Genomic DNA, 17,548 nt, shown 5'->3' on the forward strand with positions numbered 1-17,548 from the left:
TGTTCTTACAGGCAATTAAGCAATTGATTCAGTGACAACACTAGTATCTGGAGTCTGATAAAAACCACAATCTTTTAGTCATCAGTACAACTTTGCTTGTCGAAACACAACTGTATCACTAGCAACTGTTGCTTGTTTTTACGGACGACGAATCTAATGACAGTTTTTACGATAAGCCACTTATCGCTGTAAAGTTCGAAACTCTTAACTAGGTATTACGAAGGTTGGGTTGAAGAAAGACACACTGGCTCTTTTCATATTTTTTTCAATGTGTTGTTCCCTCATACATTCATATTCTTTGGAATGGAGGGACAAAGATTATAAGTTTTGCTAATAGCTTTAAAATGATCATGAAACTTAGAAAATACTTTTAGAATTCTAACCAGCTTACGTGTTCTTAGCAGTATTTTTACTTTCTTTTTTATTATTTTGACGGGTTTTTACCAGTACTGGCTCTGGCGCCAATATTTTACTTTCTTTGTCCAGGAACGAGTTCTCAACATCGCTTTGATCAATGAACCCAGTTTTTATCATCTCCTGTAATCAGGTCCGGAAAGCTTAAGGGCATAAGTCATACCGACGGTATGGGTGGTACCTTGTCAATTGGGTTTTGCTGTTCAATTTTACTACAAAGTGTAACACTCTAAATACTAAGTAAAACGTTTAATAGAATGGCGGAATTAATTACTTTCATATATCAACATAGCAGTGGATTTAGAATCGAATAGTATGTTTTTAACCTACTTAAACTCGCAAAAATAAGGAACAAGTTGTCCCTTCAAAGGTCCTTTTAATTTTAGATCAATTTTGATGGTTTCAAGTTTTGCTTCTCAACATAAGACAGGCAAATCACCATTTGGCAAGTATCACAAATCCAACAAAAGTCGTCAGTCTGAGCTACGATGCTAGGCGCAATCAAAACACGAAACAGGAGGTAGAACCAGTTGAAACAAAAACAGGAACGGAAAAAATGCTACTAAAACACGAAAAATATATTCTACTGAAAAAAAACGGCTAGCTGCTTTTTTTTTTTTTTCTCCAAAATAACCAAACAGAAAACTGTGGGAATAAAAACAGAAACAGGCTGATCGTTATTTTATAGGCTTTTTGGGAATGGTTTAGAAAAAGGAGCAAGTAGCTAGGTCACTAAGTCGCTATAGCCTGACTGGTCATAAGTACAAGGAAAATCGTAGTTTGTTTTTATTATTGTATTTGCTCGGTCAGCAATTCTTTGTGTTTTTGCGTTTTGTTTTGGAAAAACACTTTTTCTTCTTTTTTTAGTTCCTGGGATAAAAAAATCTGAAGATGAAAGTGATATTGAAGATGAAGAGATGGAGGACGAAGAAGTTGAAGAGCACGAAAGTGATGTTGACATTTCTGAGGAGGAGGCTTCAAAGGTTATTTTAGTTTCATCTCTCTAGCTCTGTTTTTTTTTTTTTTTTTTTTTTTTTTTTTTTTTACAATCTATCTTAATGTTAATCAAGGCCTTTTGTATAGGGAAAGAGGCTTGAATATCCTGTTCCTCAAGACAAGTGAAATCATTTACGAATAAATCTAGCTAAAGAGCCGGTTCCCAGAACACTTTCAAAAATGTTTGGCACTAGCTAGTGTTGTAAAATTACCATAAAATAAAAACTTGGCAAGTAAAGTTGGTGAAATAAGGTACTTCCTAGGAAATACAGAGTATAATTGGTGTTTTACAGTTGCCCTGCAGATACAAGACCAGTTGAGCACTTCTTTTTCAGCATCACTTTCAGCTTTAAGTAAATTTTTTTAAATGAATTTGATTTTCCTGGGCTTAAAAGGTAACGCCCCTTCATCTAGAGTTTCGTCAATTTAGTTAACTCCCTTTTGTAAAAAAAAAAAAATAAAAAAAAATCAAGTAAAATTAATAAAGCTAAAAAATTCAAATTTACCATTATTTGTGAGTAAAATTATATTAGCAATTTTCTTTATACATTTAAACCTAAGAAATGTTACCCTAACAGCCTTGTTACATGTTTAAATATCCGCATTCAGTCCCATTTCCCATATCATATACATGCTATTTTTTATTAATTATAAAAGCACTAAATTCAAGTAAAGAAACGGTTTTTAACATTGATGAATTTAATTAGGGTCGTTCGATATCTTAAAGAGGTCGATCACCCTATCTCGCCCATTACAAGCTTTTTTAGTTTGTGTGGCCAAACTAGTCAGAATTAGTTGGGCGGTCTTACCATAACGTGCATAGCTAAGATAAGAGATCCGAATAAACGACAGAAAGCTAAAAGTCGAGATCTACTTGCCCAGAAATCTTAGAAAAACCATTTAACTTCTCCAGGTTTGTGCCAGAGATGGAGATATTCAGATTCAACGAAACTAGCATCATTAAAAGCCTAAAATTTGTTTTTCATTGAACAGAGCTGAATTTTCTTTTTAAAGTCGTGGAAAGGGCAGTCCCTAAAAGTGTTCCCCTCTCGTTACCTTTTTGAACTGTTGAAACATCTAAGATCCCTTATCAATTTGTAAATTGCTTTGGAGGCTCCCTGTGCTGCTGAGAAATTTAGCTAATGGGCCCTTTGTCTTTGAGGTAGCCGTATTTGCCAACTAATTTGCATGGTATTGCTATTACAATTACTTCTTTTTTTTACCAACTGAGACCAATCTTGTCCTATTGATTTTACGGCTTTTATTTCCTCCAGCCTATTATTATGATAAAAAGAAATTGAGCCTGTAAAATAGCTGCACCTCTCTCAGGGTAAAGGCCTATCGCTCCTGTATATTTACCCCCTCCCCTAAATTTTAATCCATTTTGGGGGTATTTGTATTAAACAATTCCTCTTTTTGGCTTTTATAGAAAAAATTGGGAAACGACAAATTTGTCACCTTTATTTCTTGCTGTCAATTTTTTAGTGCAACTTTAACATGCTGACCCACTTTTTTTTTTTTTTTTTTTACCTTTTTAAGAAAACTCTAAAGAAAAAAATATGAAAACTACATAAAAGTAAGTGATATAGCCCTCCCTCACCATAAAATGCTGCTCCGATAGTGGATAGTCTGGGTATGCCCCTTCTTTAAACAATAGGAAACATGCTAGTTTCATTGATATTTTCTTAAACTAAACTTTCTTTAATTGGTTGATTGCAAAAAAGCAGTGAGGATCTAACTTCTGTGGTTCTTACAGAAAGTATGGATCTAAGGCTGCATTGTTGGGTATGACAATATATTTAGGAAAGTTGCATAAAATTCTTGCCTGTGGTTAAGAGTTTTAGTCTTCGATTGTGAAGGTTCTTTAGTCCCATTGCCAAAATTCTGCTCTTACAAGCCATTTCAGTTGTTTGCTTTTAGAACTGAAGTGGACCAATGGTATCACATATTTTTTCTTATTTTATAGCTCTTGTTGGTAAAAAAGAAAAAAGAGTTTTCTATTCGCTCATCTCTTAATAGTGAAAATATTTGGTTAGTAAATATGATAATGAGTTGTTGGAAGATGATTCGTTTGCCTTGACCAGGAATTTATAATTAGCTTATTTACAGTAATTGGAGGGTAGATTCTTGGTTTAACTGAATTAGAAAATTATAGAGATTTCTGGCCTGAGTAAGGATCCACCAGCTTCTTTTCGCCTGAGTCATCGAAATGAGGCCAAAATAAGAATCAGAGGCAACGCTGTAGCGTTGCCTATAGTACAGGCCATGCGGTTCCAATGTTTTACTATTTATTATTATTTTTTTTCCAGAGGCACTTCATATGGAAGGGGCCGTCGTAGAAACTTCAAAGGGGGCTCATTCGATTGGAAATCGAGAGTTCTAGTGCCCTTTTTAATAGTGGAAAATGATTGGAGGGCAACTAGCCCCCCACGACCATCATTCCCACAAACATATCCAATCAAAATTTTGAGATAGCCATTTTGTTCAGCGTAGTTGATTTTCAGTTAGAAAATATGTTTTTGAGGAGGACACTCCCCCACAACCCTCAGGGCAAGAGTTTTAAGTTATGCCCTGTGGGCATATAAGGTTTTTATAGAAGGCGTTGTCGTAGAAACTTCAAAACAGGCTCATTCGATTGGAAATTCAAAGGGCTAGTGCCCTTTTTAATAGTCGAAAGTGATTGGAGGGCAACTAGCCCCCCCCCCACCCCACGCCCATCATTTCCCCAAACATATCCAATAAAAATTTTGAGATAGCCATTTTGTTCAGCGTAGTTGATTTCCAGATAGAAAATGTGTTTTTGAGGAGGACACTCCCCCAAACCCTCAAGGCAAGGGTTGTAAGTTAGGCCCTGGGGGCATATAAGGCTTTTATAGAAAGTGTTGTCGTAGAAACTTCAAAAAAGGCTCATTCGATTGGAAATTCAAAGGGATAGTGCCCTTTTTAATAGTCGAAAGTGATTTGAGGGCTACTAGCTCCCCCCCCACGTCCATCATTCCCCCAAAAACATCCTATCAAAATTTTGAGATAGGCATTTTGTTCAGCGTAGTTGATTTTCAGATAGAAAATATGTTTTTGAGGAGGACACTCCCCCACAACCCTCAAGGCAAGTGTTTTAAGCTATACCCTGGGGGCATATAAGGTTTTTATAGAAGGTGTTGTCGTAGAAACTTCAAAAAAGGCTCATTCGATTGGAAATTCAGGGCATATAAGGTTTTTATAGAAGGTGTTGTCGTAGAAACTTCAAAAAAGGCTCATTCGATTGGAAATTCAAATGGATATTGCCCTTTTTAATATTCGAAAGTGATTGGAGGGCAACTAGCTGCCCCCCCCCCCCTCCCATCATTCCCCCAAACACATCCAATCAAAATTTTGAGATAGCCATTTTGTTCAGCGTAGCTGATTTTCAGATAGAAAATATGTTTTGAGGAGGACACTCCCCCACAACCCTCAAGGCAAGGGTTTTAAGTTATACCCTGGGGGCATATATGGTTCTTATAGAAGGCGGGGTCGTAGAAACTTTAAAAAAGGCTCATTCGATTGGAAATTCAAAGGGCTAGTGCCCTTTTTAATAGTCGAAAGTGATTTGAGGGCAACTAACCCCCCTCTCACGCCCGCCTTTTCCCCAAACACATCCAATCAAAATTATGAGACAGCCATTTTATTAAACGTAGTTTCAAGTGCTGGAAACTGGGTCTTCGAGGATGGCAAATCCCCCACAACCCTCAGGGCAAGGGTTGTGAGTTATGTCCTGGGGGCCTATACGGTTTTGTATAGACATCATTGTCGTATAAACTTCAGAGAGGGCTCATTTGATTGGAAATTGAAAGTTCTAGTTTACTTTTTAAGCCTAAAAATATATTGGTGGGTAACCAACTCCCCCCCCCTAAACCATATTTTCCCAAATGCGTCGAGTAAAAATTTTAAGATAGCTATTTTGTTAAAAATAGTTCAAAGATTATATAACAAAATTCGGGTGTTGACACAACCTACCAGGGCCCGAGGGCAGGCGTTATAAGTTATGCCCTGGGGGCATATATGGGTCTTATGGAAGGGATGCTCATATTAAATTTAAAGTGGGGTCATTTTACTGGATTTTGAAAGTTTTATTTCATGTTTTTAGAATCAAAGAGATTGGAGGGCACCTAGCCCCCCCTCCCCACCACGCTCTTTTTTCCTCAAACCCATCCGATAAGAACTTTGAGATAGTTTTTTTTAAACAGTTCAAAGACCATATAACAAAAACTTAGGGGTAAACACAGCCCCCAAGGGCCTGAGGGCAAGTGTTGTAACTTATGCCCTTGGGTACTATAAGGTTCTTATTGAAGGGATGCTCGTAAAAAATTCTGAGGTGATTTATTTGATTCGAAGTTCAAATTTCCAGTTAAATTTTTTCCATTTAAAAGATTTTGGAGGGCAATTAGCCCCCAACGCCCCTTTTTCCCAAATGCATCCAATAAAAATTTATATGTTACCCTTAAGTTAAAAATTGATCTTAAGTTAAAAAGTCGAATATCAAAAACTGACTTGTGCGTCACAACCCCCCAAAGTCTGAGGCCAGGCATTGTAAGCTTTGCCCTGGAGACTATATTGTTCGTATGACAGGGATGCTCGTATAAACATCAGAGAAGGCTCATTTGATTGGATATTGAAATCCAGCCCTTTTTAACAGTCAAAACTGATCAGAGGGCAACTGGCCCCCAAGCCCTTTTCCCCCCAAATACATCTGATAAAAAATTTGAGGTAACCATTTTGTTAAAAATGGTTCAAAGGTCAGACAAGAAAAACTCCTGTGTCGGCACAATTCCCCCTGGGCCGAGGCAGACGTTTTAAGTTCTCCTCTGGCGGCATATATGGTTCTTTTGGCAGGCAAAAATGTATTGGCGTCGAAAATTGTTAAGGTGAAGAAAAATTAAAAGTTATAGTTCATTTCTACATGATAAAACAGCTTGTTCGACAAATAGCACTATCTATATGTTGCACTTGTTAGCATATCAGATGGATAACACCATCCAATATCTATTTCAGGGGACCATTTTATTAAAAATAGTTCAACCGTTAGATATTGAAGCTCCAGGGTCCACACAACCTCCAAGGGCCGAGGGACAGGCGTTGTAAGTTATAATCTGGGAATTTATATGGTTTTTATAAAAGGGGTACTCGTATAAACTTCAGAGTGAGCCCATTTGATTGAAAATAGAAAGTTCTAATTCACTTTTAAAGAGTCAAAGGAGACAGAAGCTTAATCTAGTTCCCTCACGCCCCTTTTCCCCAAATCCATCCAATAAAAAATTCGAGATAACAATTTTGTTAAAAATAGTTCAAACATCAGATAATAAAAACTCCGAGATTGATACAAACCCGTTTTTTCACATTGATGTTGTTATTCTGATACAATGTTTTATACTTTGATGAATATTTGATTTTTTTTTTTAAGTTTGATTTTGAAATGGGGGATTTTTAAAAACTTGAAATTTTTTTGCAATAGAAAACGTACAAAAATTAATTAAAAAAACCGCACGAAAAATCTGTCTTTCAAAGGAAGTTAAAGGCCATTTTAAACTTAAGCTCAGCAGATACAAATACCTTTTAAAATTCAAACTCAAAACGATCAGTAATTACTATCAAAGATTAAATGAAACCTAAAACGAACAGAAATTAAATAAACAATCATAGCAAAAACATACAACAAGTAATCATATAAACGAATAAATAGATCTTAAAGCGAGTAATGCTTGGATTGAATATGAAAATCAAGCTTAAGACGAAAAAAATCTTATCCTATTGAAGTACAAATGAAACGTAAAACGAACAGAAATTAAATAAACAATCAATGCAAACAAACATACAATAGATATTAATGTAAATTGATAAATAAATCTTAAAACGAGTGAAACTTAAATTGAATATGCAAATTAAGCTTGAAACAAACAAAAATCACCACAAACAAGTATTTGGGTATGACCTCCTTCTCTCACTGTAAAAGTCCAAAGCCTACTGCGTCATTGGCGCTTTACTGAAAACTATATGTGTCTTGAACAGTCTTGGAAAGTATTAATAACATCAAATTGAATATTTGATGTATAATCGTATTAATTGTTGAAAGATGCATCAGTTCAAGAATTAATTTCGCTGTAATTGTATTTTTATTTTCAATGCTGTAAGAACTGGAAAAGAAAGTATTTGTAATATAATCCGTTTTCAGTTAAGCGTATGACCGTTTCATGACGCAGTAGGCTTTTGGTTTTTTATTTACAGTTAGGAAAGGAGGCAGTATCCAATCACTTGTTTGTAGGGAAACTATATTCGTCTTTAACAACTTTAACAAGAGCTAATGAATTAAACTGAATATTTGATGTATAATGATATTAATTGCTGAAAGCTCATCAGTTCAAAATGTTACTATAATTTTAATGTTTATTTTCGGAGATAAGTACAAAAGAAAATATTTGTCACAAAGTTGGTTTTCAGTAAAGCGCCAATGACGCAGTAGGTTCAAGACTTTTACACTGAGAGAAGGAGGTCATACCCAAACTCTTGTTTGTGGTGATTTTTGTTTGTTTCAAGCCTAATTTGCATATTCAATTTAAGTTTCACTCGTTTTAAGATTTATTTATTAATTTACGCTAATATCTATTGTATGTTTTTTTGCATTGATTGTTTATTTAATTTCTGTTCGTTTTAAGTTTCATTTGTACTTCAATAGGAAAATATTTTTTTCGTCTTAAGCTTGATTTTCATATTCAATCTAAGAATCACTCGCTTTAAGATCTATTTGTTCATTTATATCTTTACTTGTTGTATGTTTTTGCTATGATTGTTTATTTAATTTCTTTTCCTTTTGGGTTTCATTTATTCTTTAATAGTAATTTCTGGTCGTTTTGAGTTTGAATTTTAAAAGGTATTTGTATCTGCTGAGCTTAAGTTTAAAATGACCTTTACTTTTCTTTGAAAAACTTATTTTTTCGGAAAGTTTCTTTTAATTAATATCTATGAAAGCCAGACTGTCATTCATTTTGAAATCAGTGAATCATTGAAAATTATGAAGAGCTTGCAGACAATAAGAAAAACTATGTTTGTTTACCCACAAAATTGAAATTACATGGTCCGACTAGTTTGAAATGACACTTCCGCATCAGTTTGTAACACTGAAGGTTCTGGCGCCATTTTTGGGATATTTCTGTTCCAAAATAGTGATACTGTTACGTTTGACAAATTAAGTCGCTGATCACGTTTGCCACTCTGAACCAGCTCACATACTCAGGTCACATACCCAAGTCACATACTCAGGAAACGACATGCTTACCTCATGGAATCAAGAATTTGACAATTCCTTGTCAGTACTTAATACTTGGAAAAACGGTCATTAAACAAAAAAAAACACAATGAAATACATTTACTTTATTTTTTTTTTTTTTTTTTTTTTTTAACAATATTTCCAGATACCCCGCTATTCTTCTGTTTAGTGGCTATATACCTAGAAAGAATTAATTTCTGACTTAAAACTGTCCGAATACTTTACTCCCCCGGTAAATATCCCCCCTCCCCCGTGGAAAAGAAGGCTTTCCAAATTTGAGAATTTTATTTGATTTTTATTTTTTTTTAATGTCCGTAGGGGAAAGAAGTTTTGGTACTTGTGTATTATGGGCAATTCACTCAAGTTTACGCTGTGTAAAACTCGAGAACAAACCGGTTTCTTTGTTAGTTTTTTTTTCAGCTTACCGCGAGGCAAGACAAAGACAAGTGACAGAATAGATGGGATATATATATATATATATATATATATATATATATATATATATATATATATATATATATATATATATATATATATATATATATATATATATATATATATATATATATATTATATTTGCACATAAGGAGGGGGGGGTAAATTATTTGGACAATTTGAAGTCAGAAAACAATTCCTTCTAGGTATGGCCACTAAAAAATTACAGAAGAATAGCGAGGTATCTGGAAATTTTGTTAACAAAAAAAAAAAAAATAAATGTAATGTTTCATTTAAGTGTTTTTATCCAAGTGTTAAGTGTTTTTTTTTTCCAATAACCGTTTTTCCAAGTATTAAGTACTATTATTAGGTTAATGTAGTGTTTTGTTTAAGTGTTTTATGATGATCGGCTGATCAAAGCTTATGTTATTTTTATGTTCATGGCCGTATATTCGCCTTTAAAATACACTTCTCTATCTCTCTATCTAATATGCGGAATAATTGTACCAAACAAATTTTGCATGCAGACCCACTATACTTTACCCCTCCCCCCCTAATATGCAAATTTATTTCTAAAGTAACGAAGACCCGGACGAAAAAATGTGGTGTGTTCTCGAATTTTACACAGCGTAAACTTGAGTGAGTTTCGCATAACACACAAGTACCAAAATTCCTTCCCTCTACGGAAATAAAAAAAAACTCAAATAAAATTCTCAAATTTGTAAAGCTTTATTTTCGACGGAGGGGGGGGGGGGTAAACGCCTAGAACCGTTCTAGCCATCCCTACCTTTCTCTCATTATAGCCCTACAAAATGGGGTAGAATCATATTTTGCGTACAGCTTGTTCTTTGACAAACGGTCAGTCAAACGGGTTCCCAAAACTCTCCGTATAAAATTCCTTTGGAAACTTTTAACAAATTTTCTTGTCTTCCGAAACGCCCATTTTTCAAACTTTATTTGACCGCTGCCAGTACCGTAGTTTTAAGTATCCGAGTCTTGCTACACAGACTTATCTTCCTTTTCTATTAAGCTTCTTCTTTTTTCGTCTTCACTACACCCACCGTCTTAACTAATAATACTACACAGGTAACTAAAGCTATCGACTTCATTGATCTTCTCGTTATATCCAATGTCACTTAGCCTTCTTAAGATGGATTTTATAATCATGCACCCGGAACTCTCAAAACCCTAAATACAATTTGAAGATTTGTAAAGGACACTCAAATCATCCGCATGCACTATGTATAGTAAAGTTTTACCTTTGCATTTGAGCCTGTGATCTTCCATGGCCTTTGTAGAATTCAATGAAGAAACATTATCTGTATCCATGCTATCGGAATGACATCTGTAATATATCGGGATTCGTGGGGGGGGGGGGAGGTAAGCTGAATTGAGTTTTTGGAAAAACGGCGGGGGCCTCTAGGTAATATTTTTGGACCAATCATCCTGGTTATAATGGTTGACTTCCACTTGGATCTATCGCCAGTTTTTACAGTTTAATGTTGGAATGACAAAAAAATGCAGTTTTTTTTGAAAAGTAGTATTTTACTTACTCAACAATATTCAAGTTGCCTGTTGGTGCTGCTAAGATAACTGCAAAAACCTAAGCTAAAATATGATCTAAATTTTTTTATGACGGTGGGCTGAAAAGGGTTGTTTGTTTGTTCAGAATTTCAACTAAGACATACAATTCCCCCCCCACCCCTTAGTGCTAATTAGTAGTCCCATGATGAAATCAGTGTTTATGACGTTTTATTTGTTGTAGAACAAATTCATTCATGATTGTACCATTTGGGGAATTTATAGGGACTGACAGTTTTTCTGTTGGGTTAGACTCTTCATAAAAATGACCCTCACTCGGTCCAAAAACCAGCTAAGCTTTTATTTTGCGCAATATCAAGCCAAGTCTTGACTCGTTGCAAGAACGACTCAAGTCCTAACAGTCAGAAACGATCAAATACCTGTTTTACCTTTTTTGCTATTATCATATTTTTTGTCAAGTGCCCTCTCCCGTCCCGAAAGTTTTAAAACACTGTTTTTAGCGTTTCCAAAAAAAGACACAAATCCTTGTTGCTTTGCCATATTTTGCCCTAAGTACTATCATAATTCTGGCTCGTTTAAGGGATAGACCTGAGACTATTGAATCCAACGATGTAAGTATCTCATCCTTGTTGCACTTGACGAATTGCTTGTTTTAGAAGGAACATATACGTTTATGCAAGCGTTCGCTGCAGGCATGCAGTTTTAACAGTTAACGGGCGCCAAGTTTAAAAACAAAGAACGTGCGAAAAAATACCATCATTGAGCTTCATAAAGTGTAAATTTTCTGATTGCTGTAGCAAAGACAAGCCATTAATTGGCAGTAAACTGAGTAAAAAAAAAAAAAACAAGAAAAAACAGTGATTGAATGGTTAAAATTGCGTAAAAATATATCCCTAACCTCTTGTTACCTAAAAGGAATTGAAAAGAATTGTGTGTATCGTTGAACAGCTAAAAACCTAAGCTATGCATTAATATGCTTATTATTAAAATTCTTTAAGATTAAATACTATACACTATTAATTAATTGACTTCCCTACAGGAACATATTTTTTAGAAAGACCAATTAGGCTATCCTAGTTTGTTGTATTTATCCCTTTATTTGTGCATTGACATATCAATAGGATCCTTTTTTCTTCTGATTATAAAAAAAAATGTCACTTTTCTTACTGAATTTAGGCATATACCCACTAGCCTATATTCGCTCAATAGCAAACGGTTGTAGTGCTCTATTAATAATTGAAATGTTTGACTATATAATGCATGTAAATTGGGCGGTATTATCGTTTTTTTTTTTTTTTTTTTTTTTTTTTTTTTTTTTTTGAAAAGGAAACCCGGGTGCGTTTTGGTTCTTTATTTGACAGATCTTGATGAATTCGGCTATTCTTGCCAATGGGCAATGATCCTGCCATATTGAACCTTTTTCTAGGCAATGTAGGATAATAGAGACAACTTTGAAATAGAAAATCTCTGTCTATTATAAACGCAGCTCTGTCTATTTTAAATGAATGGACTATGGACTAAGGCTACCGACACAATTTCTAGCTCCATCTGTATATTGGATTTATATATTTATTTGGATTTATTTGAATTTAGTTCAATAGAAAACGGTTGTAGTGCTCTATTAATAATTGAAATGTTTGACTATATAATGCATGTAAATTGGGCGGTATTATTTTTTTTTTTTTTTTTTTTTGAAAAATTATAGTGTCCTTGGTACTTGACTATTATTGAATTTTGAAGTCTTTATGGTAAATTGCACAGATTAGGTGAATAAGATGTAAAAGACGATGCCAATTTAAAACAGACCACTGACGCTGTCATTTTAAATTTGACATTGTCATTGACACTGACACTGTCACTGACAATTTAAAATGACGATGACACTGTACGTTTTTGTTCATCTATAAGAAACTATATATATCTCTCTATATCTTTTATAATGCACAATACCTGTTGCAGGCTTAGGTTAAAACTATAGACAGATGGTTCGCTCAACGCACAACAGATTTGTTGCATTCTGATGGGGGCAGTTGCCTTACCTCGATTTGTATGTTTAGTTCTACTGTTTGGTATTTAATAGTATCCACTAGCGACTGAAAACACAAATTATTAGAAGTCGTATTACTCCACATAGGCCTATGGACCTAGTCAAGTATTTATGGAGGAATTAATTTTAGGTTTTGTAATTTTGCTCCCAATTGTGTTGTTCAAGTTTTTTTTTTCTACTAGCGCGTCGACACATATCCATGCAAAGCGTATTTAACACTCCTAGTTCTGACTTCGGTGCTGATATTTTCTTGAGTGCAACATTCCAGAAGCGATATTCTTCGAGAGGCGCGATGGCATTCTGGAAGTAGGGGGGAGGCATTCATTCTCAGATAAATTTTATTACACTTATCTTGTATCTATGTTTGTTGTAAAACGATTCGTCTTAAGTCGCATGTTCTGAGAAACCTAGACGATGAACCCATTGAAACAATATTTTGTCCTAAGTTCAATAATGGTGTTAAACCATACTAAAAAAAGCATTAGTAATATCAGACTTGAGGTAAATTTTATTCTGGAATTTCCTTTAGAAAACCGACTTGAAAACTTTACAGTTTGTTAAAGATGCTGCGTCAATCGGCTTAACGATAGACGTTATAGAAATGTATACGATAGAAATATGTTAACGAAAGTTATATATTTGGAATCAGCTTAATAAGCCGATTCTTTTAATATATTCTTTGGTATAAAAATTCCGATTTTAGCGTTACGGTTACTATTGAGCTGGGTAGCTCCTTACTTACAGTTCCTTACCACTAGCTATTTGACAAGGGGACTATGACAGATGTGAACAAGAGGTCGGGGCAGTTCGTTTCCCATACATGCTAGCGTTGCTTAGAATAATTAATGTTAGTTCCTGCAGCTTAAATCTTGCCGCTTTCATTTCAAAACTATTTCAGAATGGAGTAATGACGTAAAAAGCTATTTTAGCATGGCGTAATGACGTAAAAAACTATTTCAGCATTGAGTAATGACGTAAGAACGACTTTTATTGCAACTGATTAAGCGAATAAATGTATCTCTGTGTCATTAGACACCTATGCTGGTATATTCCTCGGACTTCAAAAAATACCTTTCATGTGTAATTGAACAGTATTAGGCTTGGTTATTGCGAATCAGAAACGAATTTCGCACCAAGATTACCAATATTGAATCCATATCCATTTGACACACCCCTAAAAAAAGACAAACTTCTAGATGAATTTCTTACCTGAGCCACCCCATTAGGCAGTTGTCTAATTTAATTGACTTTTCTAATTTTGAAATTTTATAGGTTGCAAAAATGAAGGTTAAACCTGGACAAGTTGAAAGAGTCGATAAAGAAAAAGAAAAATCACAAGAAGACAGAGAGCATAAGAGATTTGGTGAAATGCTAATGAAACGGAAACATAAAAGGCTGTACAGAAATATCATGGAAACAAAGAGGAAACGGGCCAATGAGGCTAGATATTTATCTAGGAAAAGGGAACAAGCTGAAGAAGGAAAACCCAAAAAGAAAAAAAAAGTCCAATAAATTGTTTTGTGACCTTAAATAAAACGTTACTCTAGCTATTTTGTATTGATTGGAAAAAAGATGCTTCACAAAACTTTTTTTTCTTATTTTTAGTGTTGCCAGGAACGTCAAAAGTACCTTTTATTCTAATAGTTCTTTATCTACTTTGATCAGTAGATTTTTTGTTAATTCCTGAATCTGATTGACGAAACCAATAGATGCCTTGGAATGATTTCACACAGTTCTGGTAGCTTTAGGGTATACAAGGGGGACAATCTAAATTCTTGGTGTTTCAGATAAAGACAAAAATAAATAAAAATAGTACATAAAAAGGTGATTGCGAAAAAGTATATTAGGAAAGTTTTCAAAAAATTGTTTATGTTGATGATAAATGCAAACGTCGTCAAAAAAGAAACTAAACAAGTGACAACCATGAAAAAATAGGCAGATTGAGGCGCATGAGCCCAACGTCTACACAGAGGTCCAAAAATATGGTACAATCCCATTCTGCGGACCTCTCGGCTTAATCACTCTAGACTAGGTAATGATAAAACCCGTTTTTCACGTCTTAACTGTTATAGTTGAGTTAATGTCTTAACTGTTAACTGTTATAGTTAATGATAGCAAGGTTTTCATTGCGTATACGATATTAAACTGTGGTTTTTTGGAGTTTAGATGGGGAAAAAGGTACCTAGGTTAGATTATGTATTATTATTCCGTGTAGCGAAATAAAAGCTCGTTACCATAACTTTGAACTCTTAGAGATACGATCTCTCCTCCCCTCCAAAAAAGCATCATTTTTATGAATTTGCATACTTTCTGCGCTTCTGAATTCTAGAAAATACGATTGAAACCTGCAATCGTATGATCTCAGATAAATTAGTTAATTAAGTATCCCACAATTAATTCCCCGCTAGATGTTTGTTTTGGTAGTGTTATCGTTAATCAAGTTTCTGTAATGAAGTATTTGGGCTTTTTTATAGTTAGAAAAAAATGGTTGCTTCACGACCAAATCAAGTCCTAGGAAAGGAGGGGTGCAATTAAGCTTTATTGTTAACGCAAACAAAAAAGTATATCAATTGGAATAAATTAGATCGCTCTCAAAACACATAAACGGTCTTCCCGTTTAACAGGGTTAAACTAAAGGCGGTTGACTGAATAATAACACAGAAAGTGTTAATACAATCCTCAAAGAATCCAACGACCTCTACGGTTTCGAGGGATTGAGGAGCTGCCCTGCAGGCAAATCAGTCCCAATTGAAGAGGGAGGGGCAAAAAAGCATGTTTTTGGGGCAATTGATGGGCGCATGATGTTTTTGTTATCGAATTTTGAGCTATTAATAAATTTAATATTTTATAGTGCATCTAATAGATATTTATTGTTTTATAATAATATATATACCCCCATCCGTAAAATATGGAACGGTGCCATAAAATATGGCATCAATTCGAGGGGCAAAAACATCAAAAAGATGTAGATCTGATCGAATAATTTAGATCCTTTCGCAATACGTAATGACATTTTTAAGAAGCAGTATAACTTTTATGCCAAACGGTATTTCCTTTTGGGAAGGTTAAACTAACGGGTTAATAGGTCAGTTAAATAATAACGCGGAAATACAATTCTAACCGGTCATTCACTCATCTCTAAGATATTAGACCGGATAACTCTTCTCAATTCCAACCAATCACAATTTTTGGCTTCAATATACGACAAACATTCATCCAACAATTCTTAAAGACGTCGAGCCATCCCGAATATTTTCGACAGGATAACACGGATAATTATACAAAACTCCAACCAATTATTCGGTCGTCATAACTTTAAGCTACGTTGTCAAGGGGTTGTGATATGAATAGACGTATCAAAAGAATTGGATTATTATCCTGATTCCGAATATACAAGTTTCATTAAGTTTATGCTTACCCATCAAAGGCTACGAGCCTGAGAAAATTTGCCTGATTTTCGAAAAAAGGAAGAAACATCCCCTAAAAGTCAAAGAATCTTAATGCAGACATCAGATTCAGCGTATCAGAGAATCTTACTGTAGAAGTTTCATGCTCCTACCTGCAAAAACGTGGAATTTTGTATGTTCAAACAGTTTATGGTAACGAACTGTAAGTAAGAAGCGACCCGGCTCAATAGTAACCGAAACTCTAAAAAACGAAAATTGATACCAATAGATATATCAAAAGAAACAGATTTTTATGCTGATTTCAAACAAGCTTCATCAAGTTTAGTCTTACCCATCAAAAGCTACACCCCTGAAAAAATTTGACTTATTTTCGAAAAAAGGGGGAAACACCCCTAACAGTCATAGAAACTTAATGAGAAAACGGTTACAACTTCTTTGGAGTTGTAAGAGACGACCCTAAGAATCAAGCAGCAAACTAAGTCCAATGTATGCAATGGTTCCTTTTTCTAATGATCGTCTTTTAATATAATAACTATCGCATTGCTCTTTTTTAGAAACCCGGCTTACAAAAAGAAAAAAAGCCTATGGCATTTTCTTAGTTGGAATAGTAAGAGACGATCCTCAGTATGGCACCATACCCCAGATAAGCACCTTTTCAAAGATGATTGTATTATCTTATTTTCATTCACTATGTGCTGTAGTTTTTCCTTTACTAGGTTTCAGCTATATTTTAATTGAAACTTACATAGTCCCCATTTATAATGAACTATATCGGTCCAATATGTATGTCTTATATTATCTTGTCGAAAGATAAGCTTGTATAAATATTGCATTCTCTTATTACTTCATATAAGGTTACTACCTACGATTATGACGTCATTCATCAAGATTGGTCATAAAAATGCAGTTCTTAGTGGAAAAATTGATTCTATTTAAAATAAAAAAATTGTAATTACAAATGACACTAGATCTAATAAAACAAAAATCGCGAAGAAAGGAAGAAAACGAGGACAATTAACAGCCAGTGAAAAAATTGAAAAATTATGCAAATATTTTGGTCAAGGCCTCCGCTTGACCGTCCTCAGTGCAGAAGAAAACTGATAAAAAAACAAAAAAACCTTAAAATAAAAACACCAAACTAAAATAGGACCACCCTTCCCTAGTAACGGTGAAAGGGTAACTGATTAGCCAGTGTGGTCTCAGAAATTATTGACACTAGATCTAGTAATTTCCTTTAATGTGAGCCATTGAAAAACTCTACGATGTCCCAGTGCCAAGCTATCTGTGAAAAAAAAGATACAGTTTAGACAGAATGCTGTAGTAGTTGCCACTTTTCTTGATTTTCAAGCCAATATATTTCCCTTGTTGTTCAAGCCAAGGTAAAGTAAGTTTCCTATGTTAAGGTTTCAA

The 17,548-nt window shown here is 34.5% G+C and overlaps 1 protein-coding gene across 1 annotated transcript in view; it reads left to right on the plus strand.

Annotated features, from left to right (window-relative positions):
* LOC148954496 (pescadillo homolog) overlaps window positions 1–14,278 on the plus strand; it is an 82,172-nt gene extending 67,894 nt beyond the window's left edge. Inside the window, exons 9-10 of the mRNA XM_089086549.1 lie at window positions 1,282–1,397; window positions 14,004–14,278. Of these exons, the coding sequence (XP_088942675.1) occupies window positions 1,282–1,397; window positions 14,004–14,243 (356 nt within the window). The 3' untranslated portion in view covers window positions 14,244–14,278. The remainder of the gene's footprint in view (window positions 1–1,281; window positions 1,398–14,003) is intronic.
* The last annotated feature ends 3,270 nt before the right edge of the window (window positions 14,279–17,548 follow it).

Source organism: Artemia sp. Qi Xiang Cuo, chromosome 3 (genome assembly GCF_049724085.1).
Source record: "Artemia sp. Qi Xiang Cuo chromosome 3, ASM4972408v1, whole genome shotgun sequence".
In the NCBI taxonomy this organism is placed as follows: Eukaryota; Metazoa; Arthropoda; class Branchiopoda; order Anostraca; family Artemiidae; genus Artemia; species Artemia sp. Qi Xiang Cuo.